Source organism: Phyllostomus hastatus, unplaced genomic scaffold, assembly GCF_019186645.2.
Source record: "Phyllostomus hastatus isolate PE091 unplaced genomic scaffold, TTU_PhHast_1.1 phas_contig_209, whole genome shotgun sequence".
NCBI classification, from domain to species: domain Eukaryota; kingdom Metazoa; phylum Chordata; class Mammalia; order Chiroptera; family Phyllostomidae; genus Phyllostomus; species Phyllostomus hastatus.
Window position 1 is genome coordinate 10213096 of NW_025333735.1, and position 17051 is coordinate 10230146.

Below are 17051 nucleotides of genomic sequence, written 5' to 3' on the forward strand. Positions count from 1 at the left end.
AGAAAGTTTGATGATCTGACTTATTTAAGGAAGATTACCCTGGTGGTTGTAAGGAGAATGAACTGTAAAAAGGTGCAAATGGGAGCAGGAAGCCAGGTGGGGGAGCTATTTTAATAGCACCTAGTTGAGAAGTGATGGTGGCTGGCTGGTATTAGGGAGATGGAGGGGACCAGTGAAAAGTGATTGGATTGGAGATGTGTTCCTCTGATACACTGATTGTACTTGTTGATGGATTGCATGTCTCCTATTCTTAAGCATTTGTGCTTCTGAAAGTCAAGTTCTTTGCAATATCATAGTTTAATGCGGACTGTATAAGTCCTGAGAATGTCAAACATTACTAACTTGTTTCTAAATGTTTGGGGAGGACAGTGTAGCTCCTCCAGCTTCCCCTTTCTATATGGCATAATGTATACTTTGTTGTGAAAAAATTTAAATTAGTGACTCAAATTCTACATATAAATTCATGCCACATTGCTCCAATTTCTCTACTTTAAAACTTGTACTACATAAAAATATGAAAAAATAGTTCTGTTAAATATGTACTCAATAATTTTGTTGAGTTATTTTTAATGAAGAAAATAATGCACATAATTGCTACATGATTTAAACAAAATGTGGCTGTTTTTAACTTTTTCATTTTATTTAAATAATATATTCTCTGAATTTTTTTCTAGTCACATTGTTCTGATGCTTGCAGATGATATGGCCTGCAACCCCAGGAACCCCAAACCTGCCACAGTATTTAGTCACAAGAATATGGAACTAAATGTGTATGGAGATGATGTGGAAGTAGATTATAGAAGTTATGAGGTAAATTGTTTGACTTAGCAACATTTTTGAAATGTAGTTATTGTTATTTTTAAGCTCTAAAACACTGGTTGAATAAAATAGTCTTATTTTTTGTCTTTAAATTTTGTATACAATTGTCACGAAAGCTTTTGATATAATTCTGTCTTGAGTTCATGCTAAGGAAACAATATATAAATAAAACTGTCACAACATGAATATCTTAAATATGTATTTAGGATAAAACAATTTTATCTTGGTTTTTATGAGAGTATTTTAGAGAGTTTTCCTGTGTTGAGTGTCTTTTATAGTAAATGTATTATGTTTTTTTATATTTGATCTAAAATTTAAGTTTTATATTTTTAGTAAATATATTCATTGTGGAAAAATTAAAATGACTAACCAAAAACTCACCCATATTTTCACTGCTTAGAGGTAACCACTTTTAATATGCTTCTAGTGTTTTTATGCACATATGATTAAAAATAAAAATGTAAATTTGAATAATGCATTATACTGTATTTTCTCCCTTGAAACTTCATTTTAAGTTTAGTAGATTGTGAATACATTTAAAATTTGAGGTGTTCTTTGATGAAATCTTCCTGAATAATCCTTCTTTTACCAAACTTACCAAAAGTAAGACACAATTTCCTGTGTTCCTAGGCTTGTTCTGAAGAAATTTTAAAAGCATATCTGTCTCCTTCCAGGCTGTAAGCTCCTTGAGGAAATGGCCTAAATTTTATGTCTTGTATCTAGCAAGTAGCTGTAGCCCTTTGCAGACATTGAAAAATGTTGTTCAGTGACTAAATGTGTATAAATATTGGAATTTTTACTTGTTTGTTTAGTCATTATAAAATGTAGACCAAAAATTTTTTTTCCTTGTTAGCCAATAAGAAGTCCTATTAAACACTTAACATTAGCTGTCTTCTGGGAAAAAGGTAAACCAAACATCTAACACACACACACACACACACACACACACACACACACACACACACACACATTTAGACACACATATATCCATGATCTAGAGAAAAGTCAAACAAGAAAGCTAGAGGTATTTTCTGCTTTTTAAATTTGTAGCTGTATAATATAACTAAATTAGCATTACATTACATGGAGTAATGCTAATTACATGGAGTAATGCTTTAAATATGCTTTCAAAAAATCCCAGAGGTCCAGAAATTCCAGGTTGGGAAATTTGGTTTAAAGTGGTATGATTTTTTGGGGGGTGTGTATTTCACCAGGAGAGAATTTATTATGGTTACCAAGTACCATATTTATCTTTTTTTATTGTTGACACAATTACAGATGTTCCCCTCTTCCCCCCTTTCCTCCCCTTCATCCAGCCTCCATGCCTCCTCCCCCACTGCCTTCACCACATTGTTAAAGATAGCCCTTATGAAATTTAAGTAACAAAATGCCCTAAAAAAATCAAAGGTACATATTAACTTTGGGATTATTTATTGATCTCTCCTCAGGGTTTTATTTCTGTGATTTATTACGGACCTGTCTTTCTGGCTAATCTTGAATTGACTAAGTAGTTGCACAGATTAATTGCAATAGTTATATACCTGAATTTATTTACAAGTTTGTTTTTTTAAATCTTCCTAAATAATTGCTTATGAAGACAGATTTATAAATTTAAGGTTTTGACAACACTTTGCATAGCATTTAAAGTTTTAAATTTAGAATTAACTTTCATTTTCCTCTAAGTATTTATTAGTTTGTAGTACTTTAAGTAGAGGCAGTTAAAGATATATATTTAAATAAATATATTTTCCGTTTATTTCTTTTTGTCTTTTATTTTCAGTTTAATAGTAAGTAATGCATAGAGAAGGGAGAAAGAATGTTTTCAAAAGTAAAGACAGATTATCAGGTTTTCCTAAGTTTTTTATCTGATTTCTCTTTCTCTTTGTTTTTTTTTTTCAGGTAACCGTGGAGAATTTTTTACGGGTATTAACTGGGAGGATCCCACCTAGTACTCCTCGGTCAAAACGTCTTCTTTCTGATGATAGAAGCAATATTCTTATTTATATGACAGGTAATTTCAGGATTTATATATTTAATAATAGAATATTTTGTTACTCTTGTCAACAAGGAATTTGCATGGAAAGAAATGGGAACACCTTAAATGATTTTTGGTTAAAATCGTTTATTTGTTAAATAGTTTCTTTTTCTCATAATATATAACACCTTGAAATAATATTTGAAAACGTTATAACATTTGTGCTGTCCTTTAGTTTCTTATTTCTATTCTTTTTACTATTACCCTGGTAAAACTCATTACCTTTTACTTAGTGTCCTGCTGTAGCCTCTTTGCCTTCAGTTTTGCCTCCTGTTAATCATTCTACCAAAGTGTTTAATAGAAATTGCATATCTGTCCCTCTTCTTCTTAAAAGTCTGGTTTCCAATGATGGAGTTCAATTTTTAGTGTGCATAAGGATTATCTGAATGTAAATTCTTAGGCCTTTTCCTAAAATTCTGATTTAGTTTTGGTCTAGAGTGGGGCTTATGAAAATACATTTTAAATATACTCTCTTGATATAAACTTCTGTAGTCTTTTGTCTCTCCTTTGAAGACCATTGTGGATAAAGTCCTCCATAATATAGTTATATTATTTATTGATTTATGCCATATGCAATAGATAATACATATTTATAGATATATTATTTATTTAATTTTAGTTCTTACACTTTTTGTAATTCCCTTCCAAGCATTGGACTCTTTCTGTCCTCATATTGTTTGCCTAAGCTATTGCCTTTGCTTATTGATGCAGCCTCAGTTCACTTTGCCTACTTGATTACTCCTTATTGTGTTAGTCTAAGTGATTTTCCTTTCTAAGTCTAGGGTGACTGTATTTCCAATTGCCTGGGAACGTCCTAGTTTATACCTGTTGTCCCAGTGTAATTATTAATAGTGCCTCCTTTCTTCCTCAGTAGTTTCCTGGTATATATAATATATTTTATAATTGCCCTAATATGATTTTCATCTCCATGGCTGGTGTATGCTCTTCTCTTTGCACTGCCATGTTAATCTATAGTTTCCATTTTAGCATTTAACTTACTGTTACTTTTTTGTCTGGATATTTATTGACTTTCTTAGCTTTTGAGCTCCAAGGTGTCAATGATAGTGTGTTTTTCATTCTATTACCAGTGCCCTGTCTTACAGAAGTATTCAGTAAATATGAATGTTGATCAAGTGGTATTTAAAAATTTTTTTTCAGAGGGCATTCCATTCAACCAATGATAAAACAGGATAAGACAGGTGCAGAATGATTCGTAGATGTCACAACAGGGTGGATACTGACCCCTACTTTGTGATTTACTTTTATTTATCATGCTGCAATTATTTCTAGCTTTTCAAATTCAGTCACTTTGTGAACTTTATAAATAAACCCAGCAGAGTAAATGAAATCAGAAAAAATTTATTTAAGTTTAACAGTTAAAAAAATTTTTAAGGTTTTTTGGTAATTAGGATGAAGTATAGTCTGGTAGCTTAGCTTTATTTGATATACTACTAAACTAGAGATTTTACAACATTTTTTTTCTCTGAGTTGATTTGTATGGAAGAAATTACAGTAGTCTAAAATAGGATTTTGTAAACTATGGCCCATGGAAGGGTTTCCTGTTTTGGAAATCAAGTTTTATTAACACATAGTCACATTCATCTGTGTTGCATGCAGTCTGTGGCTGCTTTTACACTGCAACAGCAGAGTCCCGTAGTTGCAACAGAGACCAGGGGACCCAGGAGCCTGAAACATTTACCACCTGGCCCTGTACGGAAAAAGTTTGCCAACCTAAGGAAAAGTATAGGAGGGTTGATAATTATAATATGATAATAAAAATGATAATAGCTAGTGTTTATTGAGGCACTATACATAAGTCAGTATTGTAAACCATTGTGTGTAATTCATTTCATCCTCACAACAACCCAGAGGTTTAGGTGCTGATGTTCAGAGCTGATACACTGTGGGTTGTGCATTGCATGTAAGTGTCTGAGTAGAGAAGTGAGTAGAAGCTGAAACCCAGTATATATTTACACTTACTAAGCTGTGTACCCTGCATAAAGTTGTCTAATGAGAGGGAGAACTGTTTTTTCTCCAAAGAGACATAGCCACTAACCATGTTTGAGCTCACAGGACTACATGTATTCAGAGGGGACACTAAAATAGACAATTTTTTTCTACTTCGCTGCCCTTTGGCAGGTACCTCTATAAAATCAGTACAAAGGAGCTGTGTAAGTGTGGAAATGATGGTCTCACTGAGACATTTCTCACTTTGCAGCTGAGGAAACTGAGGCATAGAAAGAAGTAATTTGTTCAAAATAACTGAGTCATTAAGTGGATAAGCTAGTATTAGAATCCAGGCAGATTTGTTCTATAATACATTCTAAATTTCACAATCTTCTGGTCAACTCTTTCTGGGATGGTGTTTGATAGTAGTAAAAGCATCAATTTTTAAGTGATAACTGCATTTCATAGTAGTATAGCATTCTATGTACAAGTATAATACTGTGAATAGTACTTGCATACCATGGGACTAGCTAGTGTCTTCCACTCTTTTCTCACCAAAAAAAGGTTCGCCTGGTGTTTGAGGACTTTTTATTTATGGAAACACATTTCTGACATCATAATGGAGCCAGTGAAAAAATATAAACATGCTTTCATATAACTGAATAAATAGAAAAACTCTTAAAAATATTGTATCTTCTATTTTTATATAGTCTATTATTATTTTCTTTCCAATTTGTATAAAATTAAGTTTATTTGTTTTCACAGTATTTTTTACATTAGAATATAAAATAACAAATATTCTTTATAATTGTTATGACTTAAGTTTGCATTAAAAATGTGTCTATTTTATGTTTTTTGACTCTTCTTCTAAGGACATGGTGGAAATGGTTTCTTGAAATTTCAAGATTCTGAAGAAATTACTAACATAGAGCTTGCAGATGCTTTTGAACAAATGTGGCAGAAAAGACGGTAATAGCAAATAACTACTTTTCAAAAGATAAATTAGCACCTAATTTTTCCATGGTTAGTAGATTTGTAGGTCTTATTTTATGAGACTTTAATTTATTTGAATCACTTCTTTTAGATTTGTATTTGTTATTTCAACTGAATGAAGTTATTTTTAAAAGAGAAACTCAGGGTTATTAAAGAGCTTCAAAAAAGTTAACCTTGTTATTTAGCATCCTCCTTGGATGAAATAAGATTCCCATTAACCAAGTTCCTTATTAATTAAGGGGATTATGAACATAGATTTTTTTCCAGCTTTTACCTATTCTCACTTTTTGCACATTATCTGGCCCACAGTGTGATAACAATCATTATTTCTTCTTTGACAAAAATGTTGAAATTATGATGAGTGTAAAATTTGTAACTTGACTCCCATTAGGGATGATATATTGTTAGTAGTTTAATGGTAAGCATCCCTTTTGTTAAAAGTTGTCATATGACCTTATTAAGTGAATTTAAAATAGCAGTAGAACTGCTTTCAACTTGAATACGTTCAGTAACACCTGTAGGTTACCTTCTAAACATATGGTACAGAGGGGAATATGATGCTTATTTTGCCTGAAAGAGTTTAAAATATAGTAGAACAGAGAGGTATATGTATACAGCTATGCTACAAATTCAGTATTATAAATATTGAATTATAAGCCCAAGTAGAATGTATGAGATTCCCAAGAAGGTAGAAGAGGACCAATGCAAGAAGAGCTATGTGAACCTTAAGATGAAGGGCAGCTCCTCTGTTATGACAGGAGGAAGGGGCCAGGATGGGCAAAAGTTCATCAGTTTTAACAGAGAAGAGAAATTCCATTTTATGGCTCTCATTTGCTCTGGGAGTTCTGGGAAGAATGCAAGAGAATGGATAATGTTTTGACTTTTCCTATTTAGCTCGAATTCTCCCCACAAAAAATTATAAATATTGAATTAAAAGCATACACAAAATATATGGAAATATCGAAGAGGAAGATTTTGCTAGTTACTGGTTTTTTCTTATTTAAAACTTAACATTTATTGAATATATGGTAGGTATTGGGCACTGTGTTTTACATGTATTGTCTGGTTTAGTTTTATGAGATAAATGCTTTTATTATTACTGTTTTTCACAAATGAATAAATTGAAGTAAACAGATGAAGTAACTTGCCAAATTTTGCATAGCTAGGAAGTGCCAGCACTAGGATTCATGCCCATGTGGTCCAGTATTGTACTGCTTCACTTAACCTTAGATGTTTCTGATCCTCAGGGGCCTCCACTGTTGCTGTCTCAGAAGACATGTCATATTAACTGTGCCTTCTGTCACCTGCTCAGATATTGTGATTCAAGATTACTTACTTTATTTTCTAGGTGCAGTGTTAGCTGTTTGATTAGATCCAGTGTCTGAGAGATACCTCAGAGAAAACTTACCTACTCCCTACTTTTACTAGTTAGGCAGTTCATTATAAAACATAGAACTTATGTTATTTTTTCACTTCAAAAAATCTTCCGTACCTTTTTCAAACTTATAGGATATAAGACTCAAACTATATGGCATTCTTTACTTACACATTGACCTTACCTACCTTTCTGACAGGAATTTCCCTTCATTTCTCCAAATTATTCTAAATCCTAGCTACACAGATCTGTTCTCCTTTCCCCAGACATTTATACTTATTCACATTTAGGTGCCTTAGTACAAGCTTTCTCCTATGCTGGAATGCGTTTTTTCCTTTCTTTGTTGGATCAAATGGCACTCTCTCCTCATTGCCCACGTCAGACATCACCTTTTCCTGACCTGTCTTTCTTTAGAGTCCTTTCTGTTCCTTTCTCAGAGCTCTTGGAGCACTTTGACTTTGTCAGGTGCTAAGCACTGTGAGGGCTTACTATTCCCAGCTTAGTGTCAGGCAGGTCGTAGGCTCTTAGTAAATAGTTTTAACACTTACTCAGTTTAAGAGTCTCTTTTTCAGTTAGATTTTAAGCTTTTTGAGTATTTTGGGGGGGTTTTGGCTGAAGGTAGATCAGTTTCTAGGGCAGCATGAATACCAGATATGTGTTCATTGAATTCAATATTCAGTATTCATTTAGATTCTGAATTATGGGGCATAGATAAGGGAGGGGGAAAGGGTTTGGGCACAAAAACCACTCCCTGTTGAGGTGGTTTTCCTGGACAGGGTTATACCTTTAATATTTCTAATATCAGGTTATATTGGGAACTACTGAAAAGTCTCAATTTTTAACTAATGAAATGACTAAGATATAACTTGAACATGTTATGGGAGTATTGTAAAAATATTAGTCTGTGTATCATTAACAGCATGATTCATGTCAAAGATATTACCACTTTTCTTTCAGCTACAACGAGCTACTGTTTATTATTGATACTTGTCAAGGAGCATCCATGTATGAGCGATTTTATTCTCCTAACATAATGGCTTTAGCTAGTAGCCAAGTGGGAGAAGATTCACTCTCGGTACGTACATTTTTCTGATTTGTAAACTGCATTGTCTTTGGAATGTGTAGCTGTTTCTCAAATTGCTTATATGCTTAATCCCTCTGCTATTTTTTAGACTTTTTAACACCTTGGAAGGAAATTTTGATTATGTTTAAAACATTTGTTACAATGATGCTATTAGACATACACTTTTTTTGCTTTGCTTTAAAAATTTTTTTTTATTGAGGTATAACTGACATACATTATATTGGCTTCAGGTGTATAACATGATTTGCTATTTGTATATTTTGTGAAATGAGCACTAGGATAAGTATAATTAACATCTGTCACCATACATAGTCACAGAATTTTTTTTCATGTGATGAGACTTTTTAAGATGTTCTATCTTAGCAACTTTCAAATATGCAATTCAGTATTATTGATAGTTGCCATACTATAAATTACATACCCATGACTGCTTTATTTTATAACTGGAGGTTTTTACCTTTTGACTCTTGTCAGCCATCCTACCCATTCCCCATCTCCATGGCTTCTAACCACCCATCTGTTCTCGTCATCTATGAGCTTGTTTTATTATTGTTATTTTTTTATTCCACATATAAGGGAGATTATACAGTGTCTGTCTTTCCATCTGCCTTATTTCACTTAGCATAATACCCTGAAGGTTCATCCATTTCTTTCTTTTTATGGCTGAATAATATGCCATTGTATATGCTTTGCTTTTTTGTAGCATCAACCTGATCCTGCAATTGGAGTTCACCTTATGGATAGATACACATTTTATGTCTTGGAATTTTTGGAAGAAATTAATCCAGCTAGCCAAACTAATATGAATGATCTGGTAAGTATTTACTTGATTTTATTATAGCCCGTAGGTATGCTCATCTTAACATGATCAGTGAAGTCTGTTACTCCTGTACTACTAGGGTACTATGTCGTATGTTGAATGGTGGCCTTTGAAAACTTTTGAATCTCCCTTTGCAATAGTATCTGCTTCTTTACTACAAGAGGCCTAAAAATTTAGCCCAGTTAACTTGCTATTCCTTGAGGTACTTGCTGTTTTCATTCATTTGCTCTATTCTTTTCCCTACCAGAAAGGTACTTTTTTTAGATTCATATAAAAATTCCACCATTTTTCAGGAGTCAGATCAGATCCTGGAGGTCTTCCCAAATTCTTTCCTGTTTTCAGGGCTTTTATACCATTTACCATAGTCTTATCTATTTTTTGTCTTCATAATTGAGTGTGAGTATCTTAATGGGACAACGTTCTTGGAAGAGAGGGACCTTTTCTTACATATTTTTATGCAGTTTTATTTACAACTTCTAATACAGTGTTTTGACATGGCCTGTTGAATTTAGCTCACTTTTTCCCCTGACTTCTTTGTACTGGCTGTATTTTTTTAAATAAATCTACTTTGAGGTTGCCGTTGAAAGTAGGCATAACAAAAGCTTAAAACAGTAGTTCTAGATTAGATAACTGTACATCAGTGATATTCACTTTTTCCCAGTTAATTTATCTCTTTTTTATTCATTCAAATATTACTTGAGTAACTGCCAAGTGCCAGGCACTGGCTATTCCCTGGTGAAAGAGGCAGACACTGTTCCTGCCTTCGTTTGGCTTCAGGATGCAGTGGGACTGAGTAGATGGGACTCTGGACTCACACTTTAGCCAAGTAGCTTTGCACTGATCTCTTTTATTACATAGAAACCTTTCAGGTAAATTTTTAATTTATTGCAGGGGTTCTACTGCAAATTCTGAAAACCACTGCTGTAAGCTATCAAATTTGGTAATAGAGGACTATTATATTTACTATTTACATTTTTAAGTTTATATATTTTTTGTGCCTGTTACAGTTGATACAAATTTGAATATTATAACTTTTGATAATGCTACTTTATCTGTAAGAAAATTATAGTCACCTACATTCCAGTTACCTTAATTTTAAAGTTTATTCACCCTTTTGGATTATATATTGTATATTTTATGTAATACATGACATTCTGTCTCTAAAGTTCACAATAAATGCACCTCACATTTTAAATGTCTAATGAATTTAAAAAATACTTCTGCCATTGAAAATATGTTTGAAACACTGAGGAGGCTAATTTTTTATTGCTCAAAATTGCTATTTAGTTTTTTAAAATTTAAGTATAGTCTATATACAGTATTAGTTGTATTAGTTCAGGTGTACAATATAGTGAGTCAACATTTTTATACCTTACAATGTTATCACCCCACTAATTATCTGAATATCATCTGTTACAGTACAAACTTACCACAATATTATTGACTATATTCCTTTCACCATTTTTTATCTGTCACCCCATCACCCTCCCCTCTGGCAGCTATGCCTTTGGTCTCTGTTTCTGTGAGTCTGTTTTTGTTTTCTTTTGCTTGTTCTTTTTTGTTTTCTTTTTCAGATTCCACATATAAGTAAAACCATGTGGTATTTTTCCTTCTATGTCTGAACTTACTGCATTAGCATAAAACCCTCTGGGTCCATCCATGTTATCATAAATGGCAAGATTTCATTATTTTTTATTGCTCTATAATATTTCATTTTAAAAGAATTATTTTATTTGTTTTTAAACAGAGGGGAAGGGAGGGAGAAAGAGAGGGAGAGAAACATCAATGTGTGGTTGCCTCTTATGCACCCTCTACTGGCCCACAACCCAGGCATGTGCCCTGACTGGGGGTTGAACTGGCAACTCTTTGGTTCTCAGACCGGTGCTCAATCCACTGAGCCATGCCAGCCGGGGCCGTAATATTTAATTTTAAATAAACATTCCTCACTAATTTCATCCAGCCCTTCCACCTCAATTCATTAATTGAATTTTAGTTGAATGATTGTTTTACTCTTGTTCAGTAAGAATGATCTGTTTCCTTGAAGTTAAATACTACTCATATAGTGATTTGACAATATATCTTTAGATATTATGTAATAGTACCTATTTTCTGTTGGATTATGTGTACATAGTAAAATTTGTTGAGTATCAGTTGTATTCAGAGAACTATATTAAGGGCCTCAGGGGAAGAAAAACTAGACTTGTTTAGTCCCTTAAAATGTATAGTGTCATTGGTAACAGTTGAAGAGCACATTTATAGAATATTACCTGTTATATGAAGTCTCTGGATCCTCTAGGCAATTCTTCTGTCTCTGAACATGTAACTCTTGCTATGTACCTTTATTATGCTTTTAATATTGCTCTGTTATTGTTATCGTAATGTTCCCTTGAGACTGAGTTTCTTAAATAAGAGGTATAAGCATCATCATGCTTTATACATCTTATACCCCATGGATATTAATTACATATAGTAACTGGTTTTACTATACCGTTACTATATGTGTATATAGTAATTGTTGATGCTCAGTGAATGTTCATTGAATGAGTGGAGTACATGACAACAATGCACATTTATATGGGTCTTGAATACAGGGGGATTAGTGTTGTCTTGGAAGTGGTAGATTTTCAGGTTTGAAAGAAGAAAAGTATAGCATACCCTAGGAAGATGGAATAGCTGCAGAGGCACAGAAGTTGGAATACTAGATGATCCTTATCTTTGGTAATAAACATAGAGGCTGGCTAGAGTGTGGAGATTCTGTAAGTGAGAGATTATTGAAATTTAAGCTGAATAATGAACAGGACCTGTGGGTCATTATGTTGTTGAGGATAAGAAAATCAGATTAAAAAAATAAACATTCTTGAAGGGCGGAATGACTTCAAAGTATTATTATGCTTTATTAATAAAGCATTATTATTTATTATTATTATTGATTATTTTATCAACAGAGAAGAAGATAATATTTATTTAGTGTTTCCCAAGCTCATTCTATTATACTTTTCTTCTTCTGGTAACTAACGAAGCTCACCAAGTTGCTCATATAGGAATGACTTCACAGTGTACCTAGGACTTCAATTTCTGTCTATTTTATCTTTTACTTTATTTCTTCAGACTTTCATCTGTTTTATCCTTCCTTACTTTATTTTCTTGAGTTTCCCCCAGCCTTTTTTCCTTCTTTGCTTCTTAATTTATATCCTGATCTCTTCTTTGTATTTGCTTTTATTGCTTTCCTGAACCAGGAAGGCAGTGTGATATTAGGCAGATGACTTAATTTCATTGAGCCTTAGTCTGAAGTAGAAAGAATAATTTTTATGTGGCTCAAACTTATTGGTGAGCTTAAATGAGATTGTCTACAAATTGCATACACAGTGCTTAGAGCACCGTTTCATAAATTACAGCTGCTCTGCCCTGCCACACCCCTCTCTTGTCATGTTTGTGATGATCTGTTTAGATGGTCTTTTTTTTTTAAAATATTTTATTTATTTATTTTTTAGAGAGGGAAGGGAGGGAGATAGAGATAGAGAGAGAGAGAGAGAGAGAGAAACATCAATGTGCAGTTACTGGGGGTTATGGCCTGCAACCCAGGAATGCACCCTGGCTGGGATTCGAACCTGGGACACTTTGGTTCCCAGCCCGCGCTCAATCCACTGAGCTACGCCAGCCAGGGCTGTTTAGATGGTCTTGTCTGCACAGGTGGGCAAGTGCTGTGGCCCTGGGCCCTTACTAGAAGGCCGTTAAAGTATTCCTCATACATCCCATGCTTCTGCCAAACTAGGTTATTTGCCTTATACATCTCTGTGGCTGTGCCTTTATTAGGAATGCTCTTATACCTCATCTGCAATAGTCCCTTTTGTTCAGAAAATAGCTTAAATCCCACTCCCTCTTTTTTTCTTAACCTGAAACTATAAGAAGTTTATTCTACTCTGAATTAGAACCTATCACCTTTTTTTCTATCTTGCTATGTTTATTCATCTCTGACTAGAAGCCTTGAGAAGAGAACCATGTCTTAATCAATTTTTGTTTCTGGAAGGTAACAGTGGGAAATGTATGTAATGATAGGTACTTTTTATGCTTTGCTGGGTATGCTCTGTCTTTGGTAATTCACTGATGGGGAATATTGGGAATAAGATTAACTTAAAAATTATTATTAGAGCTGTGTAGCAATGAAGTCCTATTTTTTTACTATATTCTATAGACCACTCTTGTCTGAAGGTACTGTGGGCTTATTTTCATCATGAATAAATTAAGAAAGTTACTTGATTTATGGACTGGTCTCCATAGGTTCACAGCAGGAGAGCAAGGGGGATCTCTAGTGGGGAGGCTGTGCTTGAACTTCCTGAGAGCCATTGCACCTCTAGTCTCATCATTTTTTTTTTTTTTTTTACATATTGGTCTACCATGTAACTTTTTATTTGAATTAAAATTTGAATGAAGGCTTATGATTACAAAATGTTTTAAAAAGCCACCTGGGTAGAGCACTGCCCCCCTAAGGCAGATGCAGATGCAAGGAAAAAGCTATTCTCTTGTCATAATGTTGCATGTGAGTTCTCATAGACTGAAGGGTTCAAAATATAATGTGTACCATATGATTCAAAAAGGTGGATGTTTTCCCCTCACCCTGACAGCTTTCCATTTTATCACCTGTTTTTATGTCTTATGTAGATTTCTTAAAATGTCAAGCAGTATGATAGCTGTGCAACTTTTATCTTTAGAAACAGTAGTTGCTTCAGGTTGGGAGAGCTATCAAAATACTCTGCAGTCTACTGTGTTGTGTTACTGGATTTAATAAAAGTTGTATGTATATGTAGGCACATGTGTATTTATTATTCTTATATATTTTTTCCAGTTTCAGGTGTGTCCAAAGAGTCTATGTGTGTCTACTCCTGGACATCGCACTGATCTTTTTCAGAGGGATCCTAAAAACGTCCTAATAACGGATTTCTTTGGAAGTGTACGGAAAGTGGAAATTACAACAGAGACTATTAGTTTGCAGCCGGATTTAGGAATCATGGAAAGCAGGTATTCCTCTTAACTATGATTTGAATAGAATATTGTTGTCTTACAATTTGTAAATTTTTATGTCACATAAGAGTAAGAAATGAAAGTTGGTGTTTATAAATAAAATTACATATTTCTACCCAATTTTCACTTTATGTAGGCCCTATACTTTTCAGACTTACGGACAAAAGCTACAAATATCAGTGAAAGCTACGATTATGTTGTGGAAACTAGGATTATGTTGTAACTCCAAAATACAATGTTTGTAATGGTGTGACTTCAGACTTGTTAAAAAGCACTAAAATGTTCCCTGTAATGTTCCCAGAGCCATGTTTTTCTGTTGATGGACGTGTATATAATGGTGCAGAAGACCTTCTTGAAGGGACAGATATGTGAACATTTCAGATATTAACCTCTAATGAATGTGTGTGCTGTCGCCTATTGAATAGAACATACTAATTGATGTGACATTGAATAGGGAAGTTGGCAGCTGGGCATATAGAGTGTAATTGGGGCCCTAGGAATCTGGCAAATGCAAGGCAGATAAACATGAAAAGGAGAAGTGAGTGCCAAAAGAATATAGGTGCCAAATATATACTTCAGACTATAACACAACGTTCTGAAATTCTATGTTCAGAATTTCTTTGGGCTCCAGCAATCTAATTAGTTCTTTGAATGCCATGTATTTTGGTTTCTTGAATGTAGGTGGTTTGTGACCCTGGTTCAATTATATCTCTGGCCATTCCCTAGTGCTGTATTCTGTTAATCTGGAACAGTTTATTTGGGACTACTGTAAATTTGAAGTGACCCTCCACCAACAGGTGCTACTATTTAAGATTATTTTGAAGGCTCTTGGTAATTTGTTATGGAAAGAAGTGAGAGAGAGGCATAAAACCAGGAATTCCCTTCTTGTGGAGTGGATTGCATGTGAGTGAGCAGTGAGTGTACATTCATACACGTGCATAGGGGTTTGTGTGTATTTGTGTGTGAGAGAGAGGTTGAGAGAAATTGATTGATTTTGGGTATGTAATTTTTAGAAATATTTATAATGTATTTTTATCTTGGTAAACATTTTTAAAGGTGAAATACTTTGTTAGGATTAAATAGTACCTTAGTTAACAGCCACTTTCTTGAAATACATAGGTGATAGGTTTTCCTAGGTATTCGTCTTTGTTATTTGTGACTGTCGAATGCTGTCTGTTGAAAACTCATGTTCCAAGGGACGTTTCTGGATTGCCAGTAGGCAACAACATACACTTTACTGTCAGTTTGGAAATATTTAAAGACTTGTGATTGAGCTTATGAACATATTAGGAATAAATTAAAAAGCTAGCACCTGTGCGTCTTTTATGAAAATTTATATTGATATTTTGATTATTTTTTATTCTGGATATTCAAGGTCTTGGATTATTTTCTTTTATAATTTTCTGGAGCTATTGAGTTAAAAAGTATTTTCTTAAGACAGGAGACAATATCCTATAGCAGAATCACTTTTATTTGCTGTTTAAATGATGACTTTCAAAATACCTTTGTAAAGGTATTTTGAACTCTGTCTTAATACTTAGCAAGTAAAATTGAAATTGAGCTACTATGTCTTTTACCAAATTCATTTTGTAATTTCCTTTACCTTCAGTCTATGAGGTATGGTATATCTTCTCTTAACTGTATGAACTCAGTGTTACTTTCCATAATAGTGAAGGACTATCTTATACTTGTTCTGTACTTATTTTCTGTTCTCTCCACCTAACAAAACATGAAATATGTAGTAATTGTACTGTAAAAATGATTTCAGTGGAATTCTACAGTTTTGTTATATATTCTGGAAGAGTTTTGTCTCATAAATTATTTCCATGTACTATTTCAGATGCAAAAATACTTGTTGCTGAAGAATATCTTTAATCAAGAAAATCATTTTAGGGATCAAAGCCACATAGGAGGGAATGTTGAATTAGAGCACCCTCTAGTGTTTATAGATAAATTTTATTTAGAATATTACAGATGGTTTCATGATCACTGGTTTAGGTTATCCAGTTAGTTTAGAAAAATTGAGTTTCCAACATGCTTCAGGAATTTCTACGTGGATCTGCAAATATTATCTTGTTTGTGGGTGCTATTTATATGCAAATGTGAATGATAGTGTTTTGAGAAAAATATATTCATGAGAGATCAGACATTGTGAAAACCATTTTATTAAGAAAATTATGGGCTAGAATGTGTGTATATATATATATTCAGATCTTAATTTAAAAGTATCATATAATCACTGCTATTAAAATTGGCAGCTGGTAGTTATACTCTTAAAAATACTACTTTCTACATTTATTAGAGAACCACCAGAATTGGTTTGTTCACACTGTCTATATTTCATATTTTGTGTACTAGAGTACACTAGAGTAAAGCCTGATATGATGACTAACTTAGTACATAACATTGATTGAAGTATCTATATGAAATAATTATTTTTCTGTGTCTTCTGAAACTTAGGTATTGAGTAAGGTATAGTCATGTAGTTAGTAGCAACACTGTGCATATGTTTTACTAATTGTGTTATTAATTTATTTGTAAGAACAAATGGGGTAAAGTCAGGACTGATTCTAATAATCTTGGTTTATATAATTTGATTCTAACTTCTTCATTTGAGTGTACATAGGTTGACTTTCGATCGGTATGTAGACAAATAAACAGCCTACCCTCCTGAAGGAGTTGAGCTTTCAAGAATCTAGTCATAAGTCCATGTCAGAATTACCCAGATTACCAGTTTTGTGTCCTTACTCTCTAGGGAAAATCGCCTCCAGTTTATGGATGTAAAAATATTTGTAGATTGTAATGTTATAAAATATAGAAGTCTAAATTTTTTTAGCCATTGCTCAAGAAAAGATAGAATACTTTTTTTTATAGATTAGTAAACTGAGACTGAGGAAGGTTAAGAAACCTGTCTAAAGTCACACATCTAGTAAATGGTATAGCCAAGATATGAATGCCT

At 33.4% G+C, this 17051-nt stretch overlaps 1 protein-coding gene across 1 annotated transcript in view; it reads left to right on the forward strand.

The window, feature by feature from the left end:
- PIGK (phosphatidylinositol glycan anchor biosynthesis class K) overlaps nt 1-17051 on the forward strand; it is a 104628-nt gene that overhangs the window by 28556 nt on the left and 59021 nt on the right. Inside the window, exons 4-9 of the mRNA XM_045835478.1 lie at nt 675-810; nt 2719-2830; nt 5674-5770; nt 8127-8244; nt 8957-9067; nt 13917-14089. Coding sequence (XP_045691434.1) covers nt 675-810; nt 2719-2830; nt 5674-5770; nt 8127-8244; nt 8957-9067; nt 13917-14089 — 747 coding nt within the window. The remainder of the gene's footprint in view (nt 1-674; nt 811-2718; nt 2831-5673; nt 5771-8126; nt 8245-8956; nt 9068-13916; nt 14090-17051) is intronic.